This window comes from Lepisma saccharinum, chromosome 3 (genome assembly GCF_977018435.1).
Source record: "Lepisma saccharinum chromosome 3, izLepSacc3.1, whole genome shotgun sequence".
Classification (NCBI taxonomy): Eukaryota; Metazoa; Arthropoda; class Insecta; order Zygentoma; family Lepismatidae; genus Lepisma; species Lepisma saccharinum.
The window spans coordinates 139071082-139090448 of NC_139231.1; the positions used below are offsets into that span (position 1 = coordinate 139071082).

At 39.3% G+C, this 19367-nt stretch overlaps 1 protein-coding gene across 1 annotated transcript in view; it reads right to left on the reverse strand.

Annotated features, from left to right (window-relative positions):
- Positions 1-16391, reverse strand: part of LOC145986031 (splicing factor YJU2) — a 29824-nt gene extending 13433 nt beyond the window's left edge. The window contains exons 1-2 of the mRNA XM_083120205.1: positions 16253-16391; positions 4133-4233 (exon numbers count right to left, since the gene is read on the reverse strand). Coding sequence (XP_082976331.1) covers positions 4133-4233; positions 16253-16276 — 125 coding nt within the window. The 5' untranslated portion in view covers positions 16277-16391. The remainder of the gene's footprint in view (positions 1-4132; positions 4234-16252) is intronic.
- Between the last annotated feature and the right edge of the window lie 2976 nt (positions 16392-19367).

The window sequence follows — 19367 nt, forward strand, 5'->3', positions numbered from 1 at the left end:
AAGGGTTCGCTTCCACGGCGTTCCTGAGGAGCTCATCCAAACATGATGTTGGTCTATGGCCACGGGGGTCATTTTGTAATGCTGTGTCACCGGAACGAAATTTGACAAACCAGCGGCGAATGGTGCGTTCATTTACCATTCCTGGCCCAAATGCACTGTAAGTGTTTTTGGCAGCTTGCCGAGCAGAATGTCCCAGTTTGAATTCGTAAAGACAAATCACTCGCAATTGTGTGTTCTCCATGGTGCACTTTCAGATGACCCTGTTCAGCAACACACTGCCTGCTGACTCTCTGGGTGCTCCAGTCTGTTTGCTGGACGTATACAGAGTTTATGACGATAGACCCGTGACCTCAGTCAATCCCTGTGTTGTGTTGTTGAGGTGAGTTTCCCACCAGACGTCAAAGCGGACATTTCATTCGCACCAACCCAATATATCCAATCCAGCTATATATTGTCTGTACGTTGTTAAGTTTCTCAGAATATAGACTCACCTCTAATTATATCCATTGGCTATAAATGCTTTCTTATTTGCATTCTCGAACCAAGAACCCAATAACCCTGAGATTTATGTAGCTGTGGTATAAGTTTATTTAAGAAGTGCACACAAGGCAGGTAGCAGAGGTAAGGCTAGTTATTGTTGCTTCAGGCAAGTTTTGATCACATTCTTGCTAATTTTTGCCACGATCAAACCTGAATTTTGATTTACAATCACCGTTCTACCTTTGTAAACATGTTTTAGAGCAGTACAGAAAATGATGTTCATTTCAACCCGCTACATACACAACAGCACTCGCTGCACCAACCACTTTTGGCACTCCACACAACAGTATGGCTCCAAACTGATATTGCTCACTGCCTGATAGCACATGCACGGTGTCATTACTTTTTCCTGACAGTGTTGCCACTACTTTATTTACAACCCACGTATGATCAACTGTGTGACAATTCTCAACTATACTTATCATGACTGTAGGTACACACAGTAGTGCAACATTTTAAATTTTTTCCCAATCACTTTGGATTAATGTGGGGGTTGCAGGGGATTCTCAAAAAGGAATATCTTGAGTGTTTTTCTTCTTCCAATTGTGCCATGTGAATATTGTACTTCCTGGGAACACCCTAGCCATCAAATGCAAAACATAACCAACCTCAACTTTCTACAACGTGTAATTCTTATTCTATGAATTTTTAAAAACATCCCCATAATTTAAAAAGCCTACTCTTTAAAAAATTTTAACCAATTAAAAATAAAAACCCACTTTTGAAAACTTCCAATATTTGATTGGCATCACCATGTGATGCTGGGACACACTTACAAGAACTTACAGGAAGCCTACCTCGTATTAAAATCACACAAATTTTTATAATCCATTTGTATTGTTCAAGTGTCAGATTGTGTCAATTTAATGTTTGAAACATCTACTACTATAAAATTAAACATACAGTACAGAAAAAAATTAAAAATTAACGTAACTGAAGGGATGCATATTCCTTGTTCACAGACTTGCATGCAAGAAAAAAGTTGTGACATGAGAACTTTCTGAGGTAAAAAGGTGCTTTTTTACTGATTCATCAGAGGATATTTTAATTTCCCACTTACGAGGGGCGATCAGGTTGCTCCGACCCTAACATTATGATTGATTTATTTTTTTTGTTATTGTTTAGTGATGGTTTATATGCTTTCAATCTGAATTGCAAGTCTGAGTAACGTAAGTTCTCTTTTTACAGGGATTTAACTGAGTGAAGTTGTGTCAATGTGCCAGAATGGAAACTGAGGTGAGAGCGGTGATCAAATATTTTGTGAAGAAGAAGTGGACGGTATACAAAATTCATGAGGACTTGGATACACTAGGGGACACTGCTCCTTCATACAGTATGGTGAAGAGATGGTGTCGTGAGTTTAATTGTGGGAGGGAGTCGTTGAGAATGAACATGCAAGTGGAGCACCAAAAACTGTCATGACGACCGAAAACATTAACAAAGTCCACGATATCGTGATAAAGGATCGTCAAGTCACTATCCGTCTTGTTGCTGAGATGTGTGGCCTGTCATATGGTACTGTTCAAAACATAATTACCCAGGAATTGCAAATGAAAAAAAAATACTGCAAGATGGGTCCCTCGAAACCTCACCCCAGATCAGAAGGGCACCCGGGTGCTCATCAGTCAAGAACTTCTTGACAAGTTTCGTGCTGATATAGACGATTTCCTTGCCCGATTTGAACTATGGATGAAACATGGGTCCATCACTTCGACCCAGAAACAAAATCACAAAGCATGGAGTGGAAACACCCACATTCTCCACCAACGAAGAAGTTCAAGGTGCAAACGTCAGCCAAGAAGGTGATGGCCTCAGTTTTCTGGGACTGCAAGGGTGTCCTTCTTGTGGACTATCTACAAAGAGGCCAAACCATCTCTGGCACATACTACAGTGACCTAATGAAGAAATTACGGGATTCCATCCAGAAAAAGAGGCGTGGGATGTTGACCCGTGGTGTGCTCCTTCACCAGGACAATGCACCTGTCCACACCTCATGCATTGCGAGGGGCGCTATTGCAGATACATCGTTCGAATTGCTGCCCCACCCACCTTTTCTCCAGATTTGGCTCCCAGTGATTTCCATTTGTTCAAACATTTGAAGAATGACATTTGTGGGCAAAAATTTTCTGATGATTCTGAGGTGATAAGTGCTGTGGACTCATGGTTGGAGGACCAGTCGGAAGAATTTTTTTTGCAAGGTATCCAGGCGTTGGGGCACCGATGGGAGAAGTGCATTGGAGTTGCAGGGGAGTATCTTTAAGAAGAAAATCTATCTAACCGCTCAATCTATGTTAGGGTCAGAGCAACCTGATCGCCCCTCGTACATGAAACTTGTCGATCATTATCATTATTGCTAAGGCAATACCACTTTGAATTGATACTGATACTCTTACAGATTGCCACAGATACTGATACCTGAAAATTGCAATAATAATTTATTTTTTTCAAAATACTGATCAATATTGGGGTGTAAATATTCTTCTTCAAATATATGCATCAATTTACCAAGAAATTTGATTTAGAATATACAAGAATTACATCAGAATATTAAAATAGCTATTATGTAATCACAAAACATAGTTTTTCGTGCAAAATTAAGAAGAAAGTTTGAATCTTGCATAATTTCCAGGATAATTGGACTCCGCGAAAGTGTTGCGTGGCATTTTTACAGACACCCTGTAACCAACATGTTTGAAAAGTATCAGCTGGTATTGGTAGATGAATTCCAATCGATACTTTCAGATACATCAGCATCAGTATCGGCTAAGCCCTAATTATTATGAAATAATATTAAGATGGAGTCGCCAACTTCACTCACGTTTGGAATTTTAATTTCATACACTAAATTTTATAACTGGTTAGAAATTTCACCATGAACAGAAAAACCTGACCTGTGTTGTCTTATGTCAAGTTCATACAGGGTGACAATTAATGAACAATATGAAATAAAAACGTCATAATTTCTGAACGGTTCGCGTGATGACGTCCAAACTGCGTGGCTGGCCACAGGGCATGATGGGAATTCGTATGCGTATGCAACGTGTTGATGTCGGCCATTTGCAAGTGAAAATGTCCTGGAGGAGTATTTTGGGTACCGCATTCTGGCTCTGGGGTACCCAGAGGCCACTGGAAAGGGAATATGTTAAGGACAAGGTGTACAGAAATAACCCCAAAATCATTGCATAGCTGAAAACTGCCATTCAGGAGGTCATCGATGTTTCGACACTTCAGCGGGTCATGCAGAATTTTTCTGTTTGTCTGCCCCACATCATCGCGAGAGATGGCAGACATATCGAACATGCCATAACCTAAATCTGAATGTCTGTAGTGCCATTTACATGTGCAATACAGTTTGTGTGCTACGTAGTTTGTCACTAATTTCCGTTTTATTTCATATAGTTCATTAATTGTCACCCTGTACATACTATTTTGGTAGGCCAGCTTACCCTACTTCCATTTTTCCCAGTATATACATATTTAGAACACTGAAAACACAAGTAACTTTACATACACACATGCATATAATAAGTCATTTAGAACAACAATCAAAATTAAAAACAGTCCAGCATGGGATATTAAATTCAATCTTTACCTCATATTAAATGGAGCCATAAGACGAACTGTATATTGCCTGTTTCTAGGCAATTTCATTCGAGGAATTTTTGATGGATCAAAATCCGGTGGGTAGTATTTCTGAAATAAAATGAAAAACAATATATGTTAATAAAACTAAAAAGATAATAGGAATTACAAAGCCATTATTATATTTTTTAATTCAAGATTACACATATAGACAGGAATCTAAGCTTGGATTTTGTGAGCTGAATTTTAATTTACAAGGGTTGATCAAATGAAAAGGTACGAAACGTCGTAACAACGGAATCGTTTATATAATACCGATGCCGCGATGGGAGAACGTAGCGTGATATGTAGGGGTGCGATTGTAGTCGCCACGCGGCATCGGAGCATGCAGGGGAACGTGCATGCGCAGGAGAGAGCAGAGGCTCCGATACAGAGCGCCGTCCAAGTGACGCGGCAGTGCGTGTTCGGACAGGATGGCGTTAACATTGGCAAATTCGACTGTTGAGGAGCAGCGAGGCGTTATCCGTTTTCTGACAGCGGAAGGTGTTAAACCGGCCGATATTCATCGCCGGATGGTGAACGTTTACAGGGAAGACGAACGACTGGGTCTGCTCACGGAGGGTGTGGTTCTGCTCCATGATAACGCACGTCCACACGTCTCCTGGGTCACACACGCGGAACTGGCCAGGTTCAAGTGGGAGCAGCTAGACCATCCACCCTACAGTCCAGACTTATCCCCCTGTGACTTCCATGTGTTTGGTCCCCTGAAAAAGCATCTCAAAGGAAAGCGCTTCACCTCGGACGATGAACTCAAGGACGCTGTGAAGGACTGGGTCGTGTCACGGCCAAAGGAATTCTGGGGGGAATCATTCGGCTCGTTCATCAATGGGATCAATGTGCTCAGGCCTATGGAGGATACTTTGAATAAAGTATTCATTTACACCGACAGTGTCGTTTTGTACCTTTTCATTTGATCAACCCTTGTACCTATGTTGTAATACAATCTGTACCTAAACACCATCCTGTACCTGAGGGGAGTCTCACTGATCACCTCTGAATATTTGTCTAATTACTCAATTTTACCAGGGCTGCTATGTAGCCTAATGGTGAGTTCTCTTGCATTCAAGAAATATACACATTTGTTTCAATAAAAATGGTATGGTTAAACCCATGGAACTTTTGATTTGATTTGCAGGAATTGAAAAACATCGTCTATTCAATTGGAGATGTTTAAAGCATTAGAAGCCTTGCCACCCTTGATCGACTATGTCCCTTGAGAATGAAGTAAAATATTTTTTAATTGATAGATTTTGATGTTTCATCTCATATAAAATGTGTTTCAAGGTGGCAAAACTACAACTAACCGGGATAATTCATCCCATAAGTTAAAGACCTCCCATCTTGGAGTCCTTCCATAATTTTTTATTTGTTAATACTGGTTATATACATGCAAAAAAAATGTGCAAATGATAATGTTACCAAACTTAGCACTCCAAGTTTAGGTGTTAAACCTAACACCACTCCCAACAACTTAAATTTACAAAGACCATTCAATCTAACACTTCTACCGATAGTTTCATTACTACTTTGATTTTGAAAATTTTCAGTCCTTGTTTAATTTACTTTATTTTATAATAATCTCTATTTATTGACTTTTATCATTAATATTTTGTGTTTAGGAAGTGGATGGCAACATCCTGTCTGCTGTTGTTTTGGATTGTCTCTTCTCTTTGCTATATTCACTTGCTGTGAGATGCGCTGCTTCAAGCTAAGGGAACAGCGTTATGTTACTTCACCATAACACATCTCTGGAAGCTAAGAACAACAAAAAACATACATAAACAATATAACCTTCATAAATCATACAATTTTTTAAACTGTTTGGCAGGGATACAGACTCTCCAGGGTACCAAAGCCATGATGGGAGGAATTGCATTATGCCATCAGGAAGGCCCCCAATACTGCCAATGAATGTAATAAAATATGATAAAATACAATGCTATGGTCAGGTAATTATATTCACTGGTGATAATAGCCCCATGCACCAGGTGAAAATAGCCTTGTATATTATTCTCACCACCTGGTGAAAATAGCCCTTACGCTATTGTCACCACCTGGTGAAAATAGTCACGGCCATTAATATAATAAACAGTTCACAGAGTATGGGGATATTCAAGGAAAACAAAAAAAAATATCGGAATATCTGACAGAATGTAGCTGGCAAAAGTCGCTTAACCAAACTGCAAAATGTAAAGAATTAAAAAGTTAAAATGACAACAGTGTTAAATACGTTAGCGTTTAACCAACCACGTTACCGTCGAGTAGATATTGTGGAGGACATTTTTATTGCAGCCGACAGAAGCGCAGAGGGAGGTCGTTTCCGCTACCCTTAAGAGGTAACAAGAGGAGAGGGTGCCACTGCAAGGGAAGAGTGGGGGATGACTTTGGGACAGTGTGCTATGGGGTTATACATATGCCTGTTAGGGAGGGGCCCAGTTACCGCAAACTCTGCTCCAAAATACTAAGTTGGCAACACTAGTACGTACAGCTGAGCTTCTCTTCCACATTGACTGTCACTGGAGGAGGGGAGTTCTGTTGTCTGCTCGCTGTACAAATGTCAAACTGATCCGAGAAAAGTGTGGTTCTTCCCCTTTGCACTTCATTGCAAAGAAACAGAGACAGATGAAGAATTAACAAGGGTCGACCACTTTTCATTTGACCTTCGCGGTGTCTCATGAGTGGTAGTTCTTTCTAGGAGTGTTTGTGGCTAAATCACTGAGCAGATTGGAAAAAAAAAAACACGTGCATGCAGAAAGCATTGCAAACTCATAGAAGTAAAGTAATCCACACAAAAATCCAACGTTGTTAAAGGTAAAGAGTAAAGTGCTCCCTGTGCTTAGCACTACGGCATGAAGGCGTATAGGGGGTGTGGGGGTAACGCCGCACACTTTCTTGACCCGGTCGTGAGTGGGGATGATGTGATCAGCATCATGCCCCTGACCACCTTTACCCCCCAGGGACTCCCCCAGGTAGCCATGTCATTCGACGCTGGGTGGGTGCTGGGGCTGCTTCCGTTAAAAAGTTGCTGGATTTGAACCGGCCGGGGATCAATCCTGGGACCTTGAACATGGTAGTCAGATGCATTAGAGACTGAGAAACCGCAGCCATCGTTGTTACAGGATTCATTATGTAAGGTAAAACAATGGCCAATTTGTAGTATGGGATATGCTGCCACAAATCATGTCTCACTTTAAACTCAATGCTCTTTCTTTTGTACTTCTTTTCACCAGTAATCATTTCCCATAAATTTGTCTTCTTTCTTGCATGCGAATTGAATATATTTTACTTGCATTATTTTAGACAAAATGATATAACATGGTAATGTATATTGGGTGATTTTTTTAACCTGAATCATTTGAATATCTTGAAAAAAAAATCATCCTACAAAAAAATGTTCTAAATAAAAAGTTGATAGTTTGGAGGGGGAAGTTTAGTGGTGCAACAAAAGAACACCCCCATCCCCCTCTTGTAGGTGGGGTGGGGGGCAACTTTGAAATTTCAAATAGAAACCCCTATTTTTTATTACAGATTCGGATTTTACGCAAAAAAATACATAAGTTTTGTCTGAAACATTTTTTTGATTCGTGATAGATGGCGCTATAATTGACAAATTTTCATTTCTTGAATGTTTACAATTTAAAACCAATGTATTTCATTTCGCAATTCATTAAATTAAAAAAATAGAACATTTTTGTTCCAGGATTTGAAACTGTTGTAAAACAAATAAATTTATTTTGAAAATACAAAATTACTCGACAATTCTTAGCTCTAGATATCTCGATGGCTAGTAAACTACATTCACTTCTCAATTACATTAAGTGTTCAAAATGGTGACCTTCAACTTCAATACATTTATTGTTCCACGCTTCGAATGAATGTACACAACTCAAAAGTACCTCTGGTTCAATTATGGCACAAGCATTTTGGATTCGCTCTATCATATTTTCACGAGTAGTTTGGCAATTCTCGATACACTTTATCTTTTAGGTAGCAGCACAAAAAAAGATATCTGGTGATGTGGCAGGTCAATTTACAGGACCAGCTCTGCAAATCAATCGGCCATTGAAGTCACGGTCGAGTACTTCACGTGCTGCTCTCGAATAGTGCACTGAACATCCATCCTGCTGAAACCACATGTTCTGTCTCAGTTCCAGGTTAAGATCTTCAAGTAATATTGGCAGTTCATTTTGAAGAATGTTGCGGTACTGTTGACCATTCAAATTTCCATCAATGAAGTAGGGACCGATGAGTTTGTCATCAATAATTCCACACCACACGTTTACAGTCCACGGACGCTGATGCTCAACTTGGCGTAGCCAGTGTGGATTTTCGACACTCCAGTAATGCATATTATGCCAATTGACCATTCTGTGGTTTGTACAAGATGACTCATCAGAGAACAATACCAGATGAAAGAAATTTGGGTTTATTTGTATTTGTTCACGTGCCCACTGTCAAAACGTCACTCGATTTTGAAAATCATCGCCATGTAGTTCTTGATGTAGTTTTGACTTGAGGATCATGGGCCACAGCAGCTAACACAATAATTTCATTTTCTTCTCCAGTAACTGTACTTCGACGGGTCCTTTGTTTAGGTTTAACACTTCCTTCAGTAGTAAATTGATTGACTGTACGTTGAAACGAAGCAAAAGAACGCACCCTGTCTGGAAAACGCTGAGCATAAACAACGACAGCTTGACGGAGATTCCTGCCAGATTCTCCATACACGAGAACCATTTCAATTTTCTCTTCTACATCCATTGATATTAAAAAGTATCAACAGCTTAGTCAAATTAATCGCTCAGAGCATTCTTGTGATCTAAAAAACAATAAAAAACAAACAATGATTTAACAGGAAAGGTCTAAAAAGGAACTGTTTCTTGACATTGTTTTATTTTTTTATTTTTCTGTTGTAGCTTTGTTAAGCATTTTTGACACAACAATAAAAAAAATTAAACAAATATCGAATCTAACTTTTAAATGTTGTAAATAGGCGAATGAATTACCAGCTTAATGAAATCTCAAAAGATTTGTCAAGAATTAGTACAAAGTTCATGCACGAGATTGTTTTATTTTTTTTAATTTAAATGAATTGCGAAATGAAATACATTGGTTTTAAAGTGTAAACATTCAAGAATGAAAATTTGTCGATTATAGCGCCATCTATCACGAATCGAAAAAAATGTTTCAGATATTCAAATGATTCAGGTTAAAAAAATCACCCAGGATTTCTAAGGTTTGATATAGATAGGAGTATATTTGAAATTTGTTTGTAGATTTTATGTAAATTGTAAAAAAGGTAAAGGTAAAGTGTTCCCCTGTGCATAGCACCATGCCATGAAGGCATATAGGGGGTGTGGGGGTAACGCCCCACACTTTCTTGATCCGGTCGTGAGTGGGGGTGATGTGATCACCCCCCAAGGTTTCCCCCAGGTACCCATGTTAGTCGATGCTGGGTGGGCGCCGGGGCCGCTTCCACCGTTAGAAAAGTTCCCGGATTTTAACCTGCCGGGGATCGAACCCGGGACCTTTAGCATGGTAGTCAGACGCGTTACCGACTGAGCCACCGCGGGATGTAAATAAAATATATAATAGGCATAAACAGCCATATGCAATGCTGTAAGTCCAATAAATATATTGATGATGATCATCAAAACAAGACAAAGAAAGTTTGTAAATTTGTTGAGGTTGGAAACTTGGACAAGCATCCTAATAACGATTTTTGTTCTGCCAAATATAGTGCACTTCATAAAGTAACTTGGGGACATGGCAAGGCAAGATAAGTGTGAACATTTTGTAGGAATATGCGGTAAGAATTTACAATAAAGAGATATTCTGTTATTACTTTACTAGTTGTTATACTCACTAAATATGCAGTCGTACTTACGTATATGCACATAATATTTGGGGGTAGCGTGTTTAAATTGCACATTGAGTTGTAGAACTTGTAAAATAACGTTGTTAATTATCGCGATGATTCCCCATAAACAAACATAGCAACCATGTTTGATGATGTGAAGAAATGACGATCAACGTCCGTTCCGCTGTGTAGAGCGTTGCGATGGCGAAGAGAAATGAAAAAATTGTTAATGTGCTACAGTTATATAAGTGGAATGTAGAAGAGGGTGGTCGTGGTTTGGTTAACAAATTGATGGAATTTGGTGTTCTGTGGAAGTGAAGTTTACTATCCTTCGGACAGATTTCTTTACTTCTACAGAAGAAACTACAGGGAGGTTATTTCAGTCGTTCACCGCCAGCGTGACGGCCGTTCGGCGGACTCTTCATGCAACAGGTCCCGGCAAATTGCGTTCAGGAAGTCCGCAACAGAAACCGCTTGTTTTCTAATGTTTCCACTTTTCACAATTACAGTTACAATTACAATTGAAATAATCACGTACCTTGTCGCAAGGATGCTGGAAAAGGTGTCCTCGCAATTACAAATATTTCTGGCACATTATTTCTGACATCTAATCTTAGATTAGTCATCGCTACTTTATCCTCAGTTGTCGCGACAGCGCCGGCAGCTTATCGGAGGTTGGGTGAGTTGTCAGCCGCGAGAGGGCGCTTCATACTGTACGTGTCGGCAGTGATGCCAACCGTAGGGACATGTCCCTACGCATAGGGACTTTTCACTAAATTTCGCCCGCGTAGGAACGTAGGGACAGATTTTGCCAAATGAGGGAAAACGTAGGTACTTTTTTCAATCTTGGTAAATGACATTTTATGAATTAGTTTATCTGGATACTTTAGCGAGGAGGAGAAAAAAGAACTAACTAACAAATCTCCATCAGAATTTTGGAACATGTTATCGGTTACCAAAAACTTTCAAGGCAAGTTCCTTTTTGAAAACATTTCCACTCTCGCGAAAATAGTGCTAACATTGCTGCATTCTAACTCGGAAACGGAAAGAATATTTTCACGCGGAAACGGAAAGAATATTTTCAATGTTAAGTGATACAAAAACAAAAAAGGGAAATAAAATGGGACCAAAATTGTTAAAGACTGCAGGAAATACAGCATATATCACCAACCAACATCTATCTCTTCACAGCAGCAACATGTATGACTTCAAATAACATAATCAACAGTAAACGACTCAACGCTATTCATTAGGGGTGTGCGGGATCCTTTACTTTAAAAAGTCGTTAATTCTCGACGTTTTCTACCTTGTAAGTTTCTGGAACTTATCGAAAATTGTAAGTTTTTATTCTAGAAATGCAAAAACAATCACTTAAAGTGAAAATGACTTGTAAAATTCGAGATTTCCAGTGCTTCGGGAAATTTCGAACATTTCCCGTCCCGAAAATTTTCCGACTTGGTCGGGAAATTGCAAATTTTTCAGTCCCGAATGTCGGGATTTAAAAAAATTACCGTCCCGATCCCGTCCCGACCCAAAAAATTCTGTCCCGCACACCCCTATTATTCATTAAGGCAAGAATTTACAATACCGGACCCTTCTGTAATTTCTATGCTACGTCTTATACTCACGAAATAATTATTCGTGATGATTTATCTCAAGTTAACATGTTGGGGTGAGGGGGAAAACATTTTCATTAACGTGTAGAAGTTGTAAAATAAGCATTTCAATTCTCGCAATGATTCTCCGTATACAAGTATGGTAGCCATATTTGTTGATATGAACAAATTACAATTAGTTACGCTGTCTACAGCGTTGCCACACTGTTGATTTCATACTTGGAGAGCATGGATCGTGTAAGAATGGCGGAAGAGAACAGTAAAAAAGTTGTTAACGTTGTACAGATTGTTAGGTGGAGTGTGCAGGAGGATGGCTGTGGGCTAATTAATAAACTTATGGATTTCAGTATATTGCCCAAAGAACGTGCTTACATGTGACAGCGACAATCACGATGTAGAAGAACTGATTTGATTACAGGTAAATTTGGCAACAGTACATCAATCATAAAATTGCAGGATACGAAAATGGCGTCTTCGATGATGAACGTTTGCCGTTAAAGTGCTACGAAAATAATATTTTTTATCGGTTCGTAATCACAATTACCGCAAAACCATTCAGGAATAGCCCCACTGACCATTCCCGGTAAGGTTAGGTTAGGCAAGGCAAACATAGTTAAAATTTGGGCTCGAAAAAACATGCACGGGTAGCCCCACAAACCATTGACGGATAGCCCCACGAACCATTCAGGTACGGTTAGGTTAGGTTAGGATAGGATAGGCAAACATAGTTAAAATTTGGGGTCGTAGTAATATCAGGAATGTATATTTCGTTTTTTAAGTATTGGAAACACAAAATCTTCCGGTAAATAATGAGCAATCGTGCCGATCGCGGACCACTCAATTTCACTTATTTTGCAATTTCTACACGTGACCCCCCAAATTTTAACTTCAAATTCGTGATTAGGAGGCCTCAATTAGTGAGTATGCAAAATATTACAAAAATCGGGGAGGGGTCATGTATTGGAAATTCGCTCCTTCATTAATTGTGGAAGCACCGAGCAGAAAGATTTGGTAAGTAAATGTGTATATTTTATCTTCTGTTTTGCATGCTCATGAGGTGTTGTTTTTACTTGGCGTAGGGACATTTGGTCAGTTGTAGGGACATTTGGTCAGTTGTAGGGACATTTGGTCAGTTGTAGGGACATTTTGACTACGTCTGTAGGGACATTGCCGAAAAATGGTTAGCAACACTGTCGGCTACCAGACGTCAAGTGTACGTTCATGTTCACTTCTGTTTGCGTTTATCAGTACGCGTGTTGCTTATACTGTGTTATTGTAATGTGCTACTCATGGCCAGTGCTTTATTGTGTGTTAATTGTTATTCATTCATAACTTATGTCGTTAAACAAATATAGTCTTGAACAGAGAGTTTTTATGTACGATAATTACGTGAAAACGAATTCTTGCAAAGAAAAAGTGGTCAGGGAATTACGAGAGACAGGATCTCTTGAACCTAAGAAACGCGTTGTATTGCTGTTGAAGGAGGTCATTTTCAACATCTCTTATAACACAGGAGGTTAGTGATCATCATTATTATTACTTTTAAATATCATTTTACGCTTTCGGTTCGCTTTATGCGCCGGGATGCTGTCTTCCCTTTCTGACAACTGACGATAAAGTAGCGATGACTAATCTAAGATTAGATGTCAGAAATAAGGTGCCAGAAATATTTGTATGTGGGAGGACACCTTTCCAGCATCCTTGCGACAAGGTACGTGCTTATTTCAATTGTAATTGTAACTGTAATTGTGAAAAGTGGAAACATTACAAAACAAGCGGTTTCTGTTGCGGACTTCCTGAACGCAATTTGCCGGGACCTGTTGCATGAAGAGTCCGCCGAACGGCCGACACGCTGGCGGTGAACGACTGAAATAACCTCCCTGTACTTACCGTAATAAGTTCCTGTAATATTGTCTAACATCGGGAAGGTGTTTTGTGTGAAATTCTCATTTGGGGGCAGGTGACTCCGGCCAATTTCTAACATGCCTTTAACAGGGAGTGTATAGAGAAAACCGGAGAGTTGGAGCGGAGGCAGGGCCACGTTAACAGGTGGGGGCGGTAGGTCAATTGCCCCAGGGGCAGAGCACGGAATCGGTGGGAAATTTGGACTCAAAAATTTCAAACGAAAATAACTTTTTACTTTAAATTTCCCACCGATTCCGGGATGGATAGCCCCAAAAACAAGTTGCAGTTGGGTTAGGAAAACATAGTTAACATTTGTGGTTGTAGTATATCAGGAATATGTATATTTTGTTGTGAAACGATAGATCTTGCGATAAATAATGAGCAATTCTACATTGTTGGTTGAAATCATGGACCCCCATATTTTCAGATTTCTAGACGAGACCCCCAAATTTTAATTTCACATTTATGGTTGTGAGGCCTAAATTAGTGAGTATGCAAAATATTAACAAAATTGGAGAATATCTCTATATTGTAAATTTGCTCCAAATATGCATTGTTAACTTTCAATGAGCTTAAGAGATATGTGTACATAATGATATTTTATAACATTGGTTATTTTCTAAAAATAATCATGTGAACAGCAAGGAAGTAGTGACACTTAGTAATTATATTCCTTAGAAAAATAACATGATGAGTTCTATGCATGCAGGAAGGTCTCCGAGCTTGTTTTCAAAGCACTGAAGGGGCGAGAAACAGATTCTACTCAATATTTATGTAACGTTCTGTCAGTGGTATCCTGAGAAACCAGTAAAAGAACTCGTTAAGTTGGTATCCCAGTGCAGTGATGTGTCAGTGTTTGCAATTTTAAGGGTTATGAAAGTGAGAATGACCGGAAAAGTAACATGTATGCGGTTGCATATTCGTCTGATGCTTTGAGAGCAGGTTATCACATTCCGAGGCTCTTATATAAAATGAATAGGTACGGTGAACTATGAGTGTAACAGCAGATGATTGCAGTCATGAATCAGCTGAAGCGGAGTGATACATCGAATCCGTGAGACCGTTTTGGTAAATTTCTCATATCGGACAAACAGGTTTCTTCAAATTTACAGGAGAAATTACTTACCGAATGCAGTTTCTTTATAGTTGTGGAAGTTCGGGGAAGTGTTTTCTCGCATCGTTCATTGAACTTTGCCGGTTAATCATCTTTTTTTCGACATAAATTGCGACCGTTGCACGAGAGCTCGTCCATCAATTTACTTCCAGGTGGATGTAGCCTGTGCGTGATGACGTAATCCGGGCCCATGTTTCCAAACACGCGTTTATGTAACTGGTCACACGTTTAAATAAGGGTAGCCCCCCAAAAAAATTAACGTTAGCCCAAAATTCACAATAGCCCCACGGACCATCACGGGGACGAGGTATGCCTACTAGGTTAGGTTCCATTAGCACTCCTTTTGTTCAATTTAGCATATACGGACAACATCGGCTTGAAGCAGCAGCAATAGCGCGTATTGTGCTCTCGTGCAGAAAGCAAATGGCGGCAGTAACAATAGCTCGTCGGAAATAGATTTTCGTAGATAACCACATGCATTCACATTAAAATGGATCAAAACTAAATTCCTGAACATCAACAACACTACAGAAAATGATTTTCGTAACTACTTTCGGAGCGATTTTACAATACCGGGAATTTCTCCATTTTGTTTGAAATTTGGCATACTCACTAAATTAGGGCTCCTAATCACGAATCTGAAGTTAAAATTTGGCGCTCACGTGTCAAACTTGCAAAATAAGAGGGTCAGTCATCGCAACCGACAATGCACAATTGCTCATTATTTATCGCAAGATTTTCCGTTTCGAATACTTAAAGAACGAAATATATATATTCCTGATATTACTACGACCCTAAATTTTTTAAACTATATTTCCTAACCTAACCTAGCCTAACCTAACCATGCGCCAATGGTTCGTGGGGCTAGCGCCAATGGTCCGTGGAACTAGCCATAATTCAGGAATTTCTATACGTGAGCGCCAAATTTTAAGTGCAGATTCGTGATTAGGAGACCCAAATTAGTAAGTATACGAAATTTCAAACAAATTGGAGAAATTCCCTGTATTGTTAAATTATACCCTACTTTCTCCTGTAAATTTGAAGAAATCCGTCTCCAGTACATTTCCGACATTCCTCCTTACCGGTAAATAATGAGCAATTGTGCCGATCGCGGATCACTAAATTTCGCTTATCTTGCACTTTCTACGCATGGTGGGGTGGAAACATTGCATATGGACTACGGTGGTGAAACCGTGACAGCCATTTCGTGTATTACGGAAGGGAAGAAACAACCAAGTAAACTTAATCGATATGTCGCAAATATAGCTATTTTCGGTGAAATAAGCGAAGTGCCACCTTCAGCGATGTTTCTCAATGCAGAATACGTAAGTACTAATATTCAAATTAAATGAACTAGCAAATTTCAGACGTTTGTCCGATACGAGAAATTTACCCACAATACGTAAGTACGAATATTGGAATCAAAAGAAGTAGGATATTTCAGCTGTTTGTCCGATACGAGAAATTTACCACCTGAGTAAAGTATGTAGAAGAGAAAATCATAGGTTGTAAAGTAAAATTATACCTTCGTAATCTTCAAAATTTCAGTGAAAAAAATATTACTAAGTTACTTACGTTCAAAACCTTTCTCTCGGACATTTTGAGAAATCAAAGGCACAAAACTTCTCCTTTGCTGTTGAGATTTACGATAAATTATCCTTTCTTTCCTCACTGAAATTATACACCACAATCATACACAATCACCGTATTTCTCCTCCACAGATTACTAAAGCAAAGTTAGGGAGAGGAGAGGCACAGACGATATAAGAGTGGCTCGACGAGATTAATGAGCAATTCCACATTCATTGAATTTTAGTAATCTGTGAAGGAGAAAGATTGAGTAGTGTAGATTTTTTCCTTCCAGAAAGTAATTTTTGTGCATTACTGACCAAGAACATGTAAATCTATCCCATCTTTTTATTATTTTATTTTTGTTTCTACTTTGTAAAATGGCCAAATAAGACTGTATCTGAAACTCTGAGTAAATAAATAAATAAATTCTAGGGTGACGAACATGTAAAAGAAAACAAGACTAGCAGAATCTACAAAAGGATACTCAAGTTTTCACGTCTTTCTTGCATTATTTCTTTCAGACGGCCAGGAACACCTGCAGGGGGGCAATTGCCCCCTCGACTTCAAGTTTTATAGAAACAAAAATACATTTCGTCTTATTACTCTTGTCAAGTTCATAGCCGTAGTTAGGGGGCGGCAGGAGTTGTCCCGAACAATCTGAATTAGAAAAATTGTAAAAGAGAATGCCATGGTATCCCGTGAATTTTTTGGGTCCTATTAAATCAAAATTGTTATCAATTTGAAAAAAATTGAATCGAAGCATTGTCTTGCTCGCTTCGCTCGCAATTTCTTTTCTGTAATGCATTATAAATTACCAGATATAAATTACACACACAACTAAGTACTTCAGACAGTTGCTGCTATAACAGTTTTGTCTGGAGGAAAAGGAGCGGGCACATTTTACAGACAATTTATATTATTTTTGCTGTTGGATTGTTATGGGGCGGATGAATTGATTATGTAATGTATTTAAATAATATGTATATGTACAAGGTGACGCAAAAGTCATCACCTGATTTTCTTAGCCTATAGCATGGGTTTTAAATGAAACGGAGTACTTTTTTTGGTGTTAAACTTTTATTGATACTTGTAAGTTTTATGCCCTCAATTTTTAAAGATAAAATCCAATAAATGACCACCATTCGAATTGATGCAAATGTGGGCTCCTTTTATTGCGTTTTCCATGGTGTTGGAAATCTGCGGGGAAATGTTTTTAATTTCATGCTGAATATTGTCCTTTAGTTGCTGTAACCTCTCTGGCTTATTCACATAAACCAACGACTTCAAATATCCCCAAAGGAAAAAATATGGAGCGGGCTAATCGGGGGACCTGGCCGGCCATCGCAAATCACCAATATGGGATATTATTCTGCCTGGAAAAGTGTCAAAATTTTTCCACATTATTGTGGGGTATACTTATTCATTTTCGCACACAATAAATTTCGTGAGTATCTTCTATTTAACTTATAAAGCGCTACTGATATAAACAAGAAGATGTCAAAATAAAGGTAAGTTCAAATAGGATGATAACTTTTGTGCCACCCTTTATATATACCCATCAATGGGCCCGTTCCGAAAGTCGCACGAGTTTAACGCGTTAAACGAGTTATGGTAACTGGCCGTTCCATAAGTGCTTCCGTGCGTTTCGTGAGTTTCATTATGCTGTCCCAAAAGTCGCATTCCGTGCGTTTCGTGCAAGAACGAGATTCACCAAACGCACGGGCCAGAATGCTGGTTTGTTCCGTGAAAATCGTCTGCTCCTTGCAGACAAAGAGCGTGCTGATGGATTCAAACTGCACTAGTTCGGAAAATGTATTATAATTTTAACAGATAGCGATATGAAGCAACATGCACAAGATAAGTATGCCTTGACCGTTCTTAGAATGTGATTAAAATGAGTAACAGTGGCCATAATAGAGTTTATTTTTGCCATAAGGACATTCCTTCCGCTGACGCCATGCGGAAACTTTCTCTAAACAAAACTCTGCGCCTGCGCTTTCGCCAAGCGTGTCCCATAAGTCTGTAAAATAACTGGTTTCACCAGATTCACGAGCCCAGTTATTTTCGTTAAATGCGTTCGTTTCGTTAAGACTTTCGGAACGCACCCAATGTAATAAAACAGTGAGTTAAAATTAGGGTTTTCTTTCCAGACTGTAGAGTCAGATTATTTTCATAACAACTCCAGCTGACCGCGCGAGTCCAGTTAGTGAGCCTACCAAGAGTCCAGAGCGCGAGCAACAGGGATAGCGATAGGTGCTGGGTAGAGATGACGCCAGCGGCTCGTTTGTTGATTGGCTGCTCTGGGACTTATGACTCGCCCCATCGCTGCCAATGCAAGACAGCCAGAGATGTTACGAATGTAATCTCACTCTACTTTCAAGGCTTTTGTCCCCCTAATCAGAGGATCTGCGCATACCTATGATTAACAATACAAAGGGCTTTTGCGGTTCCAATGTGTCCAAAAGTTCTAATTCAATTCAACTGAAAGATAAACTTCGTTGTTCATTGTTAAGTAGCCCGAGTTCGAATCCCGATTTTGGTGATTTAAGGTGGGAATATTCAGAAAATATCCTTGCAGAAGAAGTTCTGTGGCTTACTCAGCCTCTCATAAATGGGTAACAGGGGGGTAAAGATGGACCTCCAGTATGGCCGAGATCGATAATGTATGAAACTCTATCCTCCACACCTTCCGTATTCCTGAATGGCATGGTGCAATGTACAGTTACCGGCAATAAAAATGGGACACCTATATCCGGAAATAATTGTTTGCCTATAGACAAGGCGTTATGTGTATTGCATGGATCTACGACACTGGTAGAAGTTGCCATTGAAAATTATCTTTTAAAATCCGCTTATCGCCCTAGAGTTAGGCAACACACACAACGCCTCGCAGGGAAGCAAGGATTTCAGGATCTATATGTCCAATTTTTATTGCTGGTGACTGTACAAGGAAACCTTTCCGTTACAATATTTCGTGTGTTAGAAAGAAACAATAGGGGCAAAAGCACTAAAACACACAATATAGATAAATGGCGTTGTATTTCTTAAACTTTACGTCATTCAATAAACAACACAATTGAGAATCATATGTTTTGGAGTCAGTACTTAGGAATATATG